The following is a 16,256-nucleotide window of genomic DNA, read 5'->3' on the forward strand; positions in this document are numbered from 1 at the left end:
CTGAATGCACATGAAATAAGAGAACACACTCCCAGCTTCCAAGAAAGATGTGTATTCTCCCTAGCAACAACAAAAGAGACCTAAATGGGTTGCTCCCTGAAGGGAGCCCTCGGCTCTTACCGTGATGCACACGTGGGGCTGTGTGACCGAATGTATGAAGGAAGGAAAGAAGGAATGGAGGGAATGTGGGCAATCAAGGCCTGGCACTGCCCTCCAGGAGGTTTACAGGTCACATCCCAGAACTGTCTCCATCCCCACACCTCTCCTAGTAAGATTCATTGCCTATGATTTCAAAGAAAGTGCAGTTTCTAGGGAGTGAAGGAAAACATGAAACATAGAAAATAAAAAGAGAGAAAAACACACAAATTATTAAATAAAACTTAAAAATAGAGGGAAAAAAAGTGTAGTTTGTTCTACAAGCCACAGCCCAAAGAAGTCTATTTCCTCCCGCAGGATGGCTAGAGTTTAGGAACCACGTTCTCTTCTATAGCTCACCAGAGGACGCAACGTGAAGAGCTCAGGTTTGAAGGTTGGGCCTGGGGCAGGAGTCAGCTACTGTTTCTAGCTATTCTAGAAAGACCTAGAAGCTTCCTGTGTGAAAACAGGATTAGAAAGCTCTGGGGGTGAAAATGCCATGCACGGAGCTGGCCCATGCCAAGTCCCTTCTAACCATTTTAAATTACATCTTTGGCCAGGCGCGGTGGCTCATGCTTGTAATCCCAGCACTTTGAGAGGCTGAGGTGGGTGGATAACCTGAGGTCAAGAGTTCAAGACCAGCCTGGCCAACATGGTAAAACCCCTCTCTACTAAAAATACAAAAAAAGTATCCGGGCACAGTGGCACACGCCTGTAATCCCAGCTACTTGGGAGACTGAGGCAGGAGAATCGCTTGAACCCAGGAGGCAGAGGTTGCAGTGAGCTGAGATCACGCCACTGCAGTCCAGCCTGGGCGACAGAGCGAGACTCTTGTCTCAAAAAAAAAGAAAAAGAAAAAAAATTACAGCCTCATCAATGTCTCCTGCTTCTCTGAGATGAAGGGAACAAACCAAATCAGGAAAATTGTGACAAAAATGACAGGCAGCCATTGGCATTTCCATTGTTATTTGTGGCTTCTGGTTTTTTGGTTTTGTTTTCCTTTTTAATTTTTTCCTAGAAAAAAAACACAACCGGGGGGATTTATATGACAAACTATCAGTGTCAGGATGGCAGAGGGAAAGAGAAAGAAGAGGAAGGCTCAGAGACATGGGGAGTGAGTAAAAAGTGGGTTCCGGATTGTGCGGAACGGTCCACAGGGTCATGTACAGGTCCGCAGGAGATGACCGGTCCCTTTGGCATGCATGTCCGGTGCCTGGTCTTCTGGTCTGCCTGCTCAGACGCCCATGGGCAGAGCGAGCTGGCCACAAGGAAACCTGCCGACGACGAACTCAGGACTCAACAGACTCAGTTCAGTTCCTTGGTTCTGTGCTCAGGCAGCCGGCAGCCTTTCTTGCCTGAGAGAAGAGTCCACAAGAGCAGGAGACTCACCTTTGAACACACTCTGGCATCACAGCGAACTGCAAGCAGCTGCCTGCTCGTGTGCAGGTGTGGCCCTCGCCACCCACGCAGGCATCTGTCCGGACATCCCCAGTCAATCTGGCCAAAGGATGGGACGTGACAGTCCCTTTCTAGCCACAGCTTCATAGTGTTGTCCATTCTCCAGTCTTGCTCAAACTATCGATAACCGTAAAGGTTCGAAGAGATTTAATCCATTTCCTTTTCAGCTCAGCAGTGGACACTGAGTCCCAAGAAGCCGGTAACTTAACACAGACAGGTTGGCCATCTGGATCTACACTGAAGGTCTTTCAAGTTTCATCCACTTCATGCCCAGATCTCAGGGCAGAAAATTCAGGCAGACCCAGAGCAAACAGGGTGGCCGAGTGATGGCTGAGCAAGAAAGGCCCAGCAGCGCACTGCAAGACCAGAGTACATTCAAGAGGGGGAGGGGGGCACGCGGCAGGCTGGAGCCCCAAGTCAGAGTCTAGGGCGGCACTGGTCTGAAGGACACAGCCCGGCCTGCTGGGCTGACAGGGTGGGTCTGACGCCTCACGTGACGGGGCCCCACTGGCTGTATTCCTATGTGGAGGGTGGTGGGTTCCTGCCCTGTTGTGGCCCGTTCCTAAACTGAGGCCAGGTTCCATCTCAGTGCCGCAGTCCTGAGGAGCACCACGCTGGCCCGCCAGCCAGGCCACAGTCCTCAGCCCCTCTGGGTTCCACAAGAAGGCCCCAGGGAGCCAGTCACTGGGAGGGAAGGGCCGGGAAGGGAGGCTGCATTCTACTGGGAGAGACTTGGGAGGGGCTGCCACGGGCTTGGAAGAGCTACAGCCCCAAATCCAGAGCCAAAAGGAATGGGATACATGTCTAAAAAGGGACAAAGCCTTGTCCCTATTTTAAAAACAGAATATTGTTGCTGTTGCCTGGTTTCGTTTTTTCCTTTTAAAACCACTCACATTTAAAAGGTGAAGGGCTGGGAGATGTAGTCCCCTTCACTCTGGTCCTCGATGGGCACCAGGGGCCTCAGTCTCACGCTGGCTCCTGCTCTCTTTGCCTGGGCTCCAGCCACAGGAAGCAAGGGCAGAGAGGGCAGCAACGGCTCTGCCTTCCCAACAGCAATTCCCTCTCCCCATAAAACCAGGGCACATGTGAGGAGAAGTCCAAAGAGTAAAGTGCACAGAACTCTCGGGAGCAGGTGGCCTGGGGGTGGGTCACTCCGAGAAGGAAGGGGTCTGGGGGGCGTCAGCCCAGAGCTGCAGCTGTGGAGCAAACCCTGACCCCTGTGAGGTGAGCCTGCAGGGCACAGTCCCCTTTCCCCTGGGCCCTTTGACACTTCTTTCTGGGACTGTCCACTCTCAGCAGCTCTCCAAGGAAAGTCTCGGTCCCAAAGATACAGCCCACGCAGGAGGAAACTTGGATGACCTTCCCTGGCTGGTAATGACTCGTGAACGTGAAGGGGGCAGGATGCGGCAGGAGGGAAAGAGTACGTTATAGAAAACCAGTGGGCCTCTGCTTCTGAGAGCAGGGACACTTGGATGACCCTAAAGGCAGAGTCTCTCCCGGGGAAGGTTTGGAGAAGATGGTCAGGATCCTACCAGTGAGGCCTGCTGGGGAAAGGAGCTCCTCTGGGCGCGAGAGGAGCTGCAGAGTTGGGGGAGGGGCTACCGAGGAAGAGAGCCCAAGGCTGGCATTAGGGGGTGTAGGCAGGGGGTGGCTGGAACTGGTTGATGACCTCATATTCCGCTGGGTAGGGCTCGTTCTCCTCCATCTCGGAGAGCAGCTCCAGAGCCTGCTCCTCCTCCTCTGTGGGGTAGTGGCGCAGGAGGTTGGCTGCCGTGGCCAGGATTGAGGCTCCACCAGCTCCTGCCACCAGGTAGAAGCTAACAGCAAAGGTGACGTAGACCTGGGATCCATGGTACTTCTTATGCTGCTGCTGCTGGGCCAGGATGAGTTCAGAAGCCCAGTAAGAAAAGCCAATGACGGTGGCACACTGCAGGACTAGGGGACAGAGGGACAGCACAGAAGGGGAGTTAGTGAGCACGCCATAGCCAGGATGCTTGAGGACCCAATCACAGCCTCTCTACCCAAACCCCATTCTCAGAGAACCTGCCTGGCCCGACTCTGCAAGGAGGAGCTCTCCTGGCCATGGGATTCCTGGCCTGAGGCTGGGGACAGCAGTCTGACCTGATCTAGGCCAGTCAGATTCTCTCTGTCTTAAGGAGCAAACAGGGTCATGCAGGTTGGGAGCTGGAGTAGGCACGCCACACTTCGAACCAGCACAGCAGTGCAGGCATGACGGAGGAGAGCAGCTGCATACAAGAAAAGGCGGGTCTGTGGGGAAGCAGGAAGGTGGAGAGGAGAGAATCTGACCAGGAGCTCCAGGTGAGACACGGGAGATTGCCTGGTTCCTTCTTCACTCGTGTCAGGTCTGAGCTTCAAATGCCATTTGAGAGAGCTGTGAGCTGCTTTGTGGAATTTCTAGCAACATTTCCCCTCTACAGCTGGGCTGAGTGGGTTTGTGATCCTGGCAAGTTAGCAGCTAGACTGGAGCAGGCTGCTGACACCCTGACACTCTGGGAAAGACGAGCTTGGCACATGAGCTCCTGGAAGGGCGTCTGCTCAGAGAAACCAGAGCCCTCACCGGCAACTCAGACAGGATGCCCCTGCCCCATAGCAGTTCCTCCCCCGCTACAAGCGGGCCCTCAGCTTACCCGTGAGGATATGGGCGAAGGCGTAGCGACGGGTGATCTTCAGGGCGGGATGCTTGGGCCCAAACACATCCAGAAGGAACGCGGAGAGACTACACAGGATGCCCAGGAAACAGAAGGCGGCGATGACCCGCAGCAGCAGCACTGTCTGGGGATTCATGCAGAAATCTGCAGGGGGAGAACCAAATTTTCAGGGCCCCAAGTAACGCCTGGTGCAGGAAGCCCCCACCTAGAAGGAGTCTGATCCCCTCCACAGTGCTGGGAGCCAGGGCAGTTCCGGAGGACACTGTCTTAGCTCCCGCTCCTGGGTGGTCTGCAGGGAGCTGGAACAAATTCCACAGTAGCGAACAGAAGCCCTCTGGGCCACGGCTCTCCTGTACCTCAAGTCCTTCTCTCTCCAACGAGACTAGCCTGAGCACAGGATTCTGCTTCACTGTCTATGCCACGCCCTTCTAACCATTTTTAAAGACCTGACATGTTAATGCTAGAGGATACTTTGAGCTGGCGGGAAAAGCCTGACTTTGGAGCTGAGACAGCCAGAGAGGCTAAGACCACACAGGTCAATTCATACCGATTCTCCATTTACTCACTCATTCATTCCCTTTTTGTTCCAAAAAGAAGCTGAACTTGAAGACACTATGCTAAGTGAAATCGACCAAATGTAGGACAAATATTTTATAATTCCACTCATATGAGATACTTAGAATAGTCAATTTATAGAGACAGAAAATATAATGGTGGCTGCCAGTGGGTAGGGAGAGGGGAGAATAGGAAGTTATCATGTAATGTGCACAGAGGTTCAGTTTGAAATGATGACAAAGTTTTGGAAGTGGATAGTCGTGATGCTTGCACAACAATGTTAATGTGCTTCATATCAGTGAACTCAACACTTAAAATGGTTAATACTTTGGGTGGCTGAGGCAGGAGGATTGCTCGAGGCCAAGAGTTTGAGATCAGCCTGGGCAACACAGTGAGACCCCCGTCTCTTAGAGAAAAAAAAAAAAAAATTAGCTGAGCATCGCGGTCTCAGCTCCTTAGGAGGCTGAGGCAAGAGGACTGCTTGCGCTCAGGAGTCACGGTGAGTTATAATCACACCGCTGCACTCCAGCTTGGATGACAGGAAGAGACCCTGTCTCTTAAAAAACAAAATATTGCCGGGCGCGGTGGCTCACGCCTGTAATCCCAGCACTTTGGGAGGCCGAGACGGGTGATCACGAGGTCAGAAGATCGAGACCATCCTGGCTAACATGGTGAAACCCTGTCTCTACTAAAAATACAAAAAAACTAGCCAGGCACGGTGGCGGGCGCCTGTAGTCCCAGCTACCCGGGAGGCTGAGGCAGGAGAATGGCGTAAACCCGGGAGGCGGAGCTTGCAGTGAGCTGAGATCCGGCCACTGCACTCCAGCCTGGGCGACACAGCGAGACTCCGTCTCAAAAAAAAAAAAAAAGCAAAAAAAAAACTATTGGCCAGGCGCGGTAGCTCACGCCGGTAATCCCAGCACTTTGGGAGGCCGAGACGGGTGATCACGAGGTCAGGAGATCGAGACCATCCTGGCCAACATGGTGAAACCCCGTCTCTACTAAAAATACAAAAAGTAGCCGGGTGAGGTGGCGCGCACCTGTAGTCCCAGCTACTGGGGAGACTGAGGCAGGAGAATCGCTTGCGCCCGGCAGGTGGAGGTTGCAGTGAGCCGAGATCCAGCCTGGTGACAGAGTAAGACTCTGGTTTTTTTTTTTTTTTTTTTTTTTTTTTTTAAAAAAAGGTTGGCAGGGCACAGTGGTTCACGCCTGTAATCCCAACACTTTGGGAGGCCAAGGCAGGTGGAACATCTGAGGTCAGGAGTTCGAGACCAGCCTGACCAACATGGTGAAACCCTGTCTCTACTAAAAATACAAAATTAGCCGGGCTTGGTGGCATGTGCCTGTAATCCCAGCTACTTGGGAGGCTGAGGCAGGAGAATCGCTTGAACCTGGGAGGTGGAGGTTGTGGTGAGCCAAGATCGCGCCTTCACACTCCAGCCTGAGCAACAAGAGTGAAACCCCATCACAAAAAAAAAAAAAAAGGTTAAAATGCTGTTTAATGTTATGTATATTTTACCACAATTTAAAAAAAAAGTAAAATAAAGAAAAGAGGAAGAAAGAAGTTGCAGCAGTTTAGAGAAATGTGCAGCTACAAGAAAGCATTACATAGATTCGTAAAGTTGGTAGACTACATCATCGCATTTAGTTTTGTTCCCTCCCTGAACTCTACGAGAACAAAAGAATTCTTTTAAAGGGCAACCCACACAAAAAGAAAGGGAGGCGTAAAACAAGGTTCCACAAACTGGAAAGTAAAGGGACACAGACCTACCTAAAAGGGACTCAGCAGACTCGGCAGAGCTGGGGACAAGCCGTCAACAGGAAAAGCTAGAAAGCAACCACATGTATGCCACGAAAGCCCCAGAAGGTTTGGACGGTGCCAGTGTACACACATCAAGGGCATAAATGAAGGAAAAGGAAGAGGCTGAAAGAAAAGACGCAGGACTCAAGGGGTTCCTGGGGGTCATGGTGCAGGGAGAGCCCATGACAACAACCACGCACCAGACACACAGTGTGACTTGTACTTCCCTCCGGTACGTCAGCCATCCTTTAAAACACATTTCAACTAGACGACACTGTCTGTCTCCTTTGATAACTATGCAAACTGCAAAAGCTCCCAGAAGCATAGGTAGAATAAACGCTGAACCAAAAAGAAACCAGGCCATGATTAAGTATTTTAAGCTTTAATAAAAAGTAGGAAATGGGGCCGGGCACAGTGGCTCACACCTGTAATCCCAGCACTTTGGAAGGCTAAGGAGTGGATCACCTGAGGTCAAGAGTTTGAGACCAGCCTGACCAATATGGTGAAACCCTGTCTCTACTAAAAATTTAAAAAATTAGCCAGGTATGGTGGCATGCACCTGTAGTCTCAGCGACTCAGGAGGCTGAGACAGGAGAACTGCTTGAACCTGGGAGGTGGAGGTTGCAGTGAGCCAAGATCACATCACTGCACTCCAGCCTTGGTGACAGAGTGACTCTGTCTCAAAAAAAAAAAAAAAAAAAAAGCAGGAAATGGGCCTTAACTTCCTCTCCTTCCTCTGTAACAGTCACTAGCAAGTTCTTCTTTTATTTAGGCCATGGGTCACCAAGTGACTTAGGAAAATTTGGAAAGAGCTGGCAAGACTCAGGCTATACAGCGTCCTTTCCTGAACTTGCCCTCAGGCTGAGAGGGTGTGGGATGTGATCATCAATATCTAGGACACACCCAAATCACTGGGGCACTAGCTGAAAGCGTGTTCCCAGGTCCCCAGAGAATCCGAGTTCTAGGTCTGGAGCAGGGTCTAGAAATCTGCATTTTAACAAGCAGCCTAGGTAATCCCCATGCAGGTGATCCAAGCCCCACACTTCAAGAAACACTGGTTCCAGACCTCAGAGGAAGGTGGACTGATGAGGGAAAGTCCAGGAACCTGGGGACGGGACCTAAACCCAGCAAAGCTGACTTAGCCGAACAGATGCCAGCGTCACAGGCTCTGAGTAGAGGGAAGCCCTGGGCCGTTGGGATTGCGCACGCCCTGCCTCAGGCTCAGAGTTCACCCGGCAGACGCTGGCTGGGCCCAGACAAGGCTCACAGGCCTCTGTCTGGCTTTGCGTCACCCACCAAGAAGCCCTCAGAGCTATCTGTCGTGATCTCTTAGAGAAATGTGCAGCTACAAGGAAGTATTACATAGATTAGGAAAGTCGGTGGACTATATCATCGCATTTAGTTTTGCTCCCTCCCTGAACTCCACGAGAACAAAAGAGTTCTTTTGTCTGCTGACCATCTGTTTTGGGCCCAAGCATCCAGCCTGGGTAGCTGTCTACTGCCAAAAAGCCTGCCTGTGTGTGAGCCCTGCCTGCAACTGGGACCAGCCTTCACTGAACCCATCCTGCAGTGCCGTAGTGCATGGGGCCTCACTGAAAGAAAAGCTCTAGGAGACAGGGGCTATCTCCTGGCTTTATTTTAAATATTATTAAGAGCTGGGAGAGTTCTTCTTGGGGTCCATGTGGCATGTGGCAGGGATGGGGCAGTGTTCTTACAGTTAACCTGCCAGAGGCCACACGCCGCTCTGCAGCAGGCCGTGTCAGATTCCACTCTCATTACTAGCGAGGCCAGGCACTTAGGAGTAAGAAAAGCAATACGTGGGGGCTTCAAGGAACCTGTATTGTTTCTTTGGCTGGATGGTGAGCACAAGGATGTTCATTTGATTATCCTTAAAAATGTACATCCATGACATATACTCCTATTGCCTTATGTTTCATTACACATGAGTTTTAGGAGTAAGGAGACATGAACATGATAAAAAGCTTTCGAGAGGACGTCCCTTCCCTTGTGGATGTCCACCTGCTCCTCCCCAAAGGCAAATATTGTTGGAGGGGCCTTGTATACCCCTCCTGGAACAGCCTGGGCACACAGAAGGGTCAAGTGCCCCCCTGGGGGATTTACCACACAGCTCAGATGAGGAGGTGGGGGCTCCAGGAGGTGAAGTGGCTTCCTCCAGGCCACACGCTGCAGAGCTAGATTCCAAACCACGGTCAGGCTCCCCTGCACTGTGCTGCTCGGAATCACCAAGTACCAGAGTCAGCCACTGTATTTTTGCCTGGAGATAATCAATCAATTCCTAAAGAGCTGTGCGTGAATGAGGGATCAGAAGCTAACAGGAATGCCGTCGGAGCCATCCTTGGAGCCAGCTGCTAAGCTCACTAGAGGAACAGCTTGAAGCAATGAAATCTCTCAAAGAAGCAAAAAAGGTTTGGGTCATTAAGTCCTCACATGGGGAATTATTGGGCAAAGCCTGCCAGGCATGGTGTCCAAGCTCCTGCAGCTCTGCAACCATCAGCGCCTGCTCCAGGAAGTGGTCAGGACACCAGGAAGGCTCGGGACCGGCGCCGAATCCTAGCTCTAGCAGAGACTGTGTTACTCTGGGCAAGTCCCTCGAGTGCGCTGGACCCCTGCTCTCCCATCTATCAGTGAAAACAGTAACATCTGCCCCACCCACCACCAGGGCCTGCTGGGTCAGCCCATGGAAGAGCAGCCACCTGTACTGTTACTAACCAGAGGCTGTTTCAGCTGGGCTAGTGTCCCCTCGGCATGCCTTTCCCTCTTCTACCAAGACCTCCCAGACCACACGTCAGCCCATGTGGACCAAAGCCTACTAAAGCCAGACTAAGGCCTACCCTACAAGTGAGACAATATGATAGCGAGGAGAGACTTCTGACCTCAAACTCCAACAGGTTTTGTTCCAATGTAACTGCCTTTCTCCGCTCCAAAGCTGTGAGTAAACCCTCACGGTCAGTAGAAAACCAAGTGTGAACTTCCCGTTGGGTAACGTTAACAGACACCCCAGGGGCCTGCCCCATGTAACAGGCGGGCTTTCCTCAGAGGGTCTCAGAGCACACCGGAAGAACAGGCAGTTATCCTAGACAGGCTTGGAGCCCAGTTCAGAGGCTCTTCAGGAGTCAGTATCTCAACGTCTTTCTCTCCTCCCTCCCCAGACATTGGTACAGTGGGGAAGGTGACAAGCACCTGCTCCCACGAGGGAATTGCTAAAGAAAACCCCTGAAGGTTATGGATGTAGGATTTTATTTGAGAGAGAAATGGCATGCAAGGCAGCACCCTAACTTGAAATTCAAGCCAGTGGTGTAGTCCACGATGCCCTGGCTAGACACAGAACACCTCCTATCCTCCAGCTGTGCTCTGGCCTGTTGGTTTTGGTAAACACTGCTTGGCGGTGCCCTCTAGTCATCAGGGAAGTAGGCAGCTGTAACAGGATCCCACGGAACTGACTTTGCTCAAGGTCACTGGTGAGTCACCGGGCTAGATTTGTTTTGAAGGTCCTGCCTCTTCCTGTCTATCTGCCCATTGCTCTAAACACTCCTGACCCAAACAGTTTGCAGGCAGAAAGGCTAAAGGGACTCCTGTCCCACCCCGCACCCTCCTTGCTGGAGTCCCTGTGAATTGGAGACACTTCCCCAGTGCCCCAATCCCTGCCCTCTTTATGCATCTGTGCAACCTGCTCAGCCTCTCCCTACTGTGACTTTTTTTAGCTTCCAGACAGGCCTGTGCACAGGCCTCTAACAGAGCCCTCTGGTGCCCAGCCAGGTTATCCCACAGAAACCAACAGGCCCCGCGGGGCCTGGCAGTGTCCGCTGCCCGGTCACCACCTGTCAGGCACACAGGCCCTCCCTGGAAGGCCCTTGAGCTCCCACTGGCTGCTGCCAATTGAGATGCACCTGACTTCTACTCCCCAACTTCCTCGTTCTCCAAAGATGCTTCCTGGGGCTGCTGCCAGTGCTCTTTGGCGGCCACACTTGAGAGGCAGAAAGTCTCAGAAGAAAGGACTCTCTGGGGCGCCTCTTTCTGGAGCCATTAGAGGTCTGAGTCTGTCTCCACCCAGGGCCAGGTTGAGAGCTGTGTGAGAAGCAGGCACCGCTTGCTGGAGCACTGGAGAAAACCCAGGATGAGGTTTTTTTTTTTTTTTTTTTTTTTTTTAAGAAAAAGGGTCTCGCTCTGTCACCCAGGCTGGAGTGCGAGCCACAATGATAGCTCACTGCGGCCTCGAACTCCTGGACTCAATAGATCCTCCTGGCCTCCTGCTTCAGCCTCCCAAAGTGCTGAGATGACAGGAGTGAGCCACCACAGCTGGCCCAGGATGGGGTCTTTGGAGCCAGCTTTCATTGGCTAAAGCCTCTGAAGCTTTGTGAATGACAATGGGAGAGTGGCTTTGCCCTGGGATCACCAACTAGAGCCTCAACACTGAAGTGATGAAGTTATGACAAAAAGCACAGCTTTGGCTGGGCTTGTGATAAAACTCAACTAGAACAGGAAGGTGATAAGCCTCGGGCAGCTTTGATGGGAAGTAAACTCGGAGGTCACTGAGGTGTTGCGGTAAGAGTATGGACTTCAGAGTCAATGTCCACTCGGATTAGCTGAGCACACCACCCAGCCTCCCGGAACTGGGAGCTCTGTGAAGTGGGGCTGATGACAGTACCAAACAGAGATGCTGTTTAGGAGGAAAACGCGGGCCTGGCGTGTGCTTAGCGTAATGTCAAAGTGTGGCACTCAGGCAGGGGCTGAGAAAGGGTAAGGCTGCTCCAGGGCCTGCTGGCTGCCTGACTCCCATCACCTGCAGAGACCTGCAGGGCCTGTTCTCCCTCTGGAAGTATCTATACGCGTCCGGGAGCGGTGGCTCACGCCTGTAATCTCAGCACTTTAGGAAGCCAAGGCGGGTGGATCACTTGAGGTCAGGAGTTTAAGATCAGCCGGGTCAACAAGATGAAACCTTATCTCTACTAAAAATACAAAAATTAGCCGGGTGTGGTGGAGCACCTGTAATTCCAGCTACTCGTGAGGCTGAGACAGGAGAATCGCTTGAACCCAGGAGGCAGAGGTTGTAGTGAGCCGAGATGGCACCACTGCACTCCAGCCTGGGTGACAGAGCAAGACTCTGTCTCAAAAAAAAAAAATCTATATGCACCACATCTGTGCTTGACAGCTCTGCTCCCTCCTGAGATGTGGAATACTCCAGGCTCCCAGGTCAGGACATCTGTTAGGCCCTGAAGATCACACAGGATACTACATGTCTGAAGACCCACTGGTATCAAAAAACCAGTAGGTACAAAGAAAAGGGAGAGAAGATGCAATCAGGGGCCTCCGTGATTCTTCTGTGATAGCTCGTGAGGTGCCACTGCCAACTGTCCTATTCATGGGCACAAAGTGCTCCTAGGAGACAGCCACAGGCAAGCGAGTGGAAACTACACACGGTTCCGATCTCTAAATATGTGAGTAAACGTAACGAAAAGGTTAAGAAAACATGCTTTGCAAAAGACAAAACGGAGCCTGAATAATTTCTTTCTTTTTCTTTTTTTTTGAGATGGAGTCTCATTCTGTAGCCCAGGCTGGAGTGCAGTAGTATGATCTGGGCTCACTGCAACATCACATCCCAGGTTCAAGCGATTCTCTTGCCACAGCCTCCTGAGTAGTTGAGGCACCAGCCACCAGGCCTAGCTAATTTTTGTATTTTTAGTTGTGATGGGGTTTCACCATGTTGGCCAAGCTGATCTTGAACTCCTGACCTCAGGCGATCTGTCCGTCTTGGCCTCCCAAAGTAGTGGGATTCCAGATGTGAGCCATCATGCCTGGCCTGGCCTGAATAATTTCTTAGAAAGGGTAAATACACATGTGAACAAAGAAGAACCTGCATCAAGAATTTACTTTTTTTTTTTTTTTTTTGAGATGGAGTCTTGCTCTGCTCTGTTGCCCAGGCTGGAGCGCAGTGGTATGATCTCGGGCTCATTGCAACTCCTCTGCTTCCGGGGTTCAAGCGATTCTAGTGCCTCAGCCTTCAGAGTATCTGGGACTACAGGCGTGCGCCACCACACCCGGCTCATTTTTGTATTTTTAGTAGAGACAGGGTTTCTTTCACCATGTTAGCCAGGCTGGCTCAAACTCTTGACCTCAGGCAATCTACCCACCTCGGCCTCCCAAAGTGCTGGGATCAGAAACACGAGCCACCGCACCTGGCCCTTTTTTTTTTTTTTTTTTTTTTGAGATGGAGTTTTGCTCTTGTTGCCCAGGCTGGAGTGCAGTGGCGCGATCTCAGCTCACTGCAACCTCTGACTCCCGAGTTCAAGTGATTCTCCTGCTTCAGCCTCCTGAGCAGCTGGGATTACAGATGCCTGCCACCACGCCCGGCTCAAAAATTTACTTTTATTTTTAACATGCCTTCGACAAGGATGCACACCAAAGTGAAATAATTATGAGATTGTTTCTTATGACAGCTGAAGTAAAACAAAGGATAAAAACTATAAATGACACAGCATCATTTTATATTGGCATCAACAGATGTGGGGTAGTCCCAGCTCTGCCACCCCCAACTGGGTAGCCTTGGGGAGATCATTCATTTTTCTGAGCCACAGCTAAGCACACTCCATGCGGTGCTAGATTTCAGAGATCTAGCTTTCTAGATCCTATGGGTCTAGTGGTGGGAAGGTGGTATGTGTGCTTCAAAGAAAGCAAGTACAGGGCAATGTGCTAAAAGAAAAACCACCAAGACTCAGTCAAGCTTAACGCTCTTTGTACCATTAGCAACATGACACAGAAAAGGCTGCATATAAGGCCTCTGTCGTGTGCATAACTTTGGCTTTAATGAGCCACCCCAGCAAAGAGTACCATGAAGGTGAAATCTGGAAACAAGCAGGAGCCCCCAACCTTCTACAAAATCACCCTACAGCTTCTCAAACTCAAGAGAGATGGAAAACAGTAAGAGAACACTCAGAGAAAGGCAACATTTGGCCACAAGGATGAGGCTTTTCAGCCTAGACCTGCAGTAGCAGAGTATGGTCCAATGCACAGCGGGGAACTTGGACCTTTTCACCGAATCCCGGTGCCTGAATCCTTCAGGAGGGAGCATGGAGATATCTAACAGGAGGTGCTTCTGATAGGCGGTGCAATGAACATCTGGAATGCATCACAGCCAGGGAATAGCACAGAGAGGATATAAGACCTTCAAGATGGCTCAAAAGACCTTGGGGTTGATGAACTATGCTGTTACTAAGCACTGTTTGGGGTACACTGATCATTGTTAGGGTAAAAAGCAGGTGATACAGTCCAGTCCTGTCCTCAGACTACACAATTTTTACTGGAGACAAGACTGGGCAGGATAAACTACGGGGGCCATAGGACCCTCCCATAGTCTGCTGTCTATCTGGCCGGAAAGCACGATGATGCACAAAGCAACCTTGCCTTTGTCAGGCACACTTATAATGGCTCCAAGAGCCAAATTCCAACTGTTGTACTGAGGGTGGCAATGGGACGGTCTTCCGATTACCTAAAATCCCCTTCTTCTCTGATACACATCCGATTACCATACAACTCTAAAATACCTTTTAAATCCTAGTCATATGAAAAGTTCCTTTTTTTCTCCATTAATCAGTCTGCCCCAAAGAAGCTTTCCGTCTCTCACAGACTCTCAGAAGGGGCCAGCTAACTGTGATACCCAGCACCCTTATCTTTTCTCCATACACAGCGTCCTTCCTCCAGCAGAATCCGAAAATAGCAGCAGTCCGGATTAACATGGCTGTGAGGAGTAGGTGCTTAGCTGAATAACATCAGAATTAATGAGGGGCCGGACCCCAAACAGAGCCACCTGGTGGGCATGAACACCAGGCAGCTATGGGGCCGCTTCCTTCAACCAAGTGTCTGGTCCCTGGCTCTCTCTGCTTCAGCACACATTCTGCCCCCCACCGAGGCCTGAAGGGCCAGCGCGCAGCGCCCTCACCTTTCAGCAGGTCCGGGTGCACATAGCCCAACACGTCCGAGACCCCCAGCTCCTGGCGCGAACAGGTGCCTCCGTGGATGTGCAACCAGGCGGGCTCGGCGAGGGCAGTGCACAGCGCCGTGATGGACAGGGCGCCAGGCAAGGCCGAGGCCAGGCTACGCTCCGGCTGCTTGGGCAGAGCGCTGCCTCCCGGACTCCTCCGCCGGCGCCCGCCGGGCAGCCCTGCGCCTCCGGGGGCGTACATGCCCGGGGCCGCCCGCCGTCGCTCCGCAGTCGCTGCTGGTCGCCACCGACCTCCGCGGGGCGCGCAGAGCCTGACAGTCCGGTGGAGGAGAGCAACGCTCCGGGCTCGCCGCAGGTGAGGCCGGCACTGGGCTGTCAGGGTTGACACCAGAGGATAGGGGGGTGGGACCCGGTGCTGACGGAGACGGGGAGGGCTGCGGGGATTCGGGGGGCGGAGACAGGAGACTCCGGAATGGGACTGCGGGACGAAAACCGGACAGGGCCAGGGGCCAGATGGGGTCTGGGCAGACTCGAGGCCCCGGGGGGCGGAGGGATCGGGGATTGGCTACCGCGGGAGCAAAGACCCGGACTCAGGGTCTCGGCCAGAGGGTGCCGAGGGGCGGAGGACCGGGCTGGGCCGCGGGGATCGGGGAACGGTGATCTGGGACCGGCGGTTTGCGATGCGACCTGTGCGGAGAAAAGACCCTCCCCACGCCGCCCATTGTTCCTCACCAGTCAGCAGGCCACAGGGCTGGGATGGCGCCGCTCAGCCCAGTCACGGGCTTCTCGGCTGCCGGGGGCCGAGCGTTCCCAGGCCCCAATCCCGCAACGCCCGGACAGACCCGGGTTCGATGCACTTCCGGCTTCCTCCTCCTCTGCCTCCGCCTCCTCCGGCTCCCCGCCCCGTCCCCCGCGCGCGTCACAGCCTGGGCGCGCCGCCGGCTCTGCGCAGGGCCTCACGGGACTGGTAGTTCGAGGCGGTCCCGCGATGCTTTCCCCGCCGAAGTGAGGTGAGCGACTACAACTCCCAGAGGGTATCGCGGCCGCAGCAGCGGGCAGCTGAGTTCCCGGGGCGACCCCGGTCCTCCGGCGGAAGCGGGAGCCTCAGTCGGCCGCGGAAGCCTGGAGTGGGCGGTACGCAGACGCGCGCCGTGAGACCCGCTTTGGGCGCCGCGGACCCTGCCCGTCCCCACCTCCCCGTGCGTCCGGCCGCCATGAAGGACTCGCTGGTGCTGCTGGGCCGTGTCCCGGCGCACCCGGACTCCCGCTGCTGGTTCCTGGCTTGGAACCCCGCGGGGACCCTGCTGGCCTCGTGCGGCGGCGACCGGAGAATCCGCATCTGGGGCACGGAGGGTAAGGCCCAGCCTGGCTGCGCGGCCCTGGGCGCTGAGGGCTCCGCTTGCGCGTAGTGCGGGCGCGCAGCCTGCAGGGGAGGCTGACCCTGTTCCTGGCGGAGGGAGAGTCGGATGTTAGCCACCCCGAGAAGGGCTTTATAGGCAAAGAAGTCTGCGACTGCTGGGAGGAGAAATGTCAGCAGACAAGCTGAAATGTGGAGGGAATTGTGGTAGCTGCGGAGGCAGGAAAATGGGAAAAGAAAGGTGTTAGGAAAGTGGCTTTCAGAGTAACTTGCAACTGGATTGTCACATTTTATCCCGAGGGCATTGGGGAACCAGTAGCAATT

The 16,256-nt window shown here is 53.1% G+C and overlaps 2 protein-coding genes and 1 pseudogene across 3 annotated transcripts in view; 1 reads left to right on the forward strand and 2 right to left on the reverse strand.

Annotated features, from left to right (window-relative positions):
• CIAO1 (cytosolic iron-sulfur assembly component 1) overlaps positions 1-16,256 on the forward strand; it is a 182,674-nt gene that overhangs the window by 161,787 nt on the left and 4,631 nt on the right. Inside the window, exon 2 of the mRNA XM_050755140.1 lies at positions 15,700-15,928. Within this exon, the coding sequence (XP_050611097.1) occupies positions 15,790-15,928 (139 nt within the window). The 5' untranslated portion in view covers positions 15,700-15,789. The remainder of the gene's footprint in view (positions 1-15,699; positions 15,929-16,256) is intronic.
• On the reverse strand, positions 37-3,221 carry LOC126933810 (uncharacterized; annotated as a pseudogene). Its single transcript, XR_007718737.1, has 2 exons — positions 3,216-3,221; positions 37-3,121 (listed from the first exon to the last, which is right to left on the reverse strand). The product of XR_007718737.1 is annotated as an uncharacterized LOC126933810 (transcript).
• On the reverse strand, positions 37-15,467 carry TMEM127 (transmembrane protein 127). The gene is made up of 4 exons (XM_050755161.1): positions 15,308-15,467; positions 14,573-14,947; positions 4,242-4,406; positions 37-3,528 (listed from the first exon to the last, which is right to left on the reverse strand). Exons 2-4 carry the CDS (start codon positions 14,814-14,816, stop codon positions 3,221-3,223), a joined length of 717 nt encoding a protein of 238 aa, XP_050611118.1. The 5' UTR covers positions 14,817-14,947; positions 15,308-15,467; the 3' UTR covers positions 37-3,220.

Source organism: Macaca thibetana, chromosome 13 (genome assembly GCF_024542745.1).
Source record: "Macaca thibetana thibetana isolate TM-01 chromosome 13, ASM2454274v1, whole genome shotgun sequence".
Lineage (NCBI taxonomy): Eukaryota > Metazoa > Chordata > Mammalia > Primates > Cercopithecidae > Macaca > Macaca thibetana.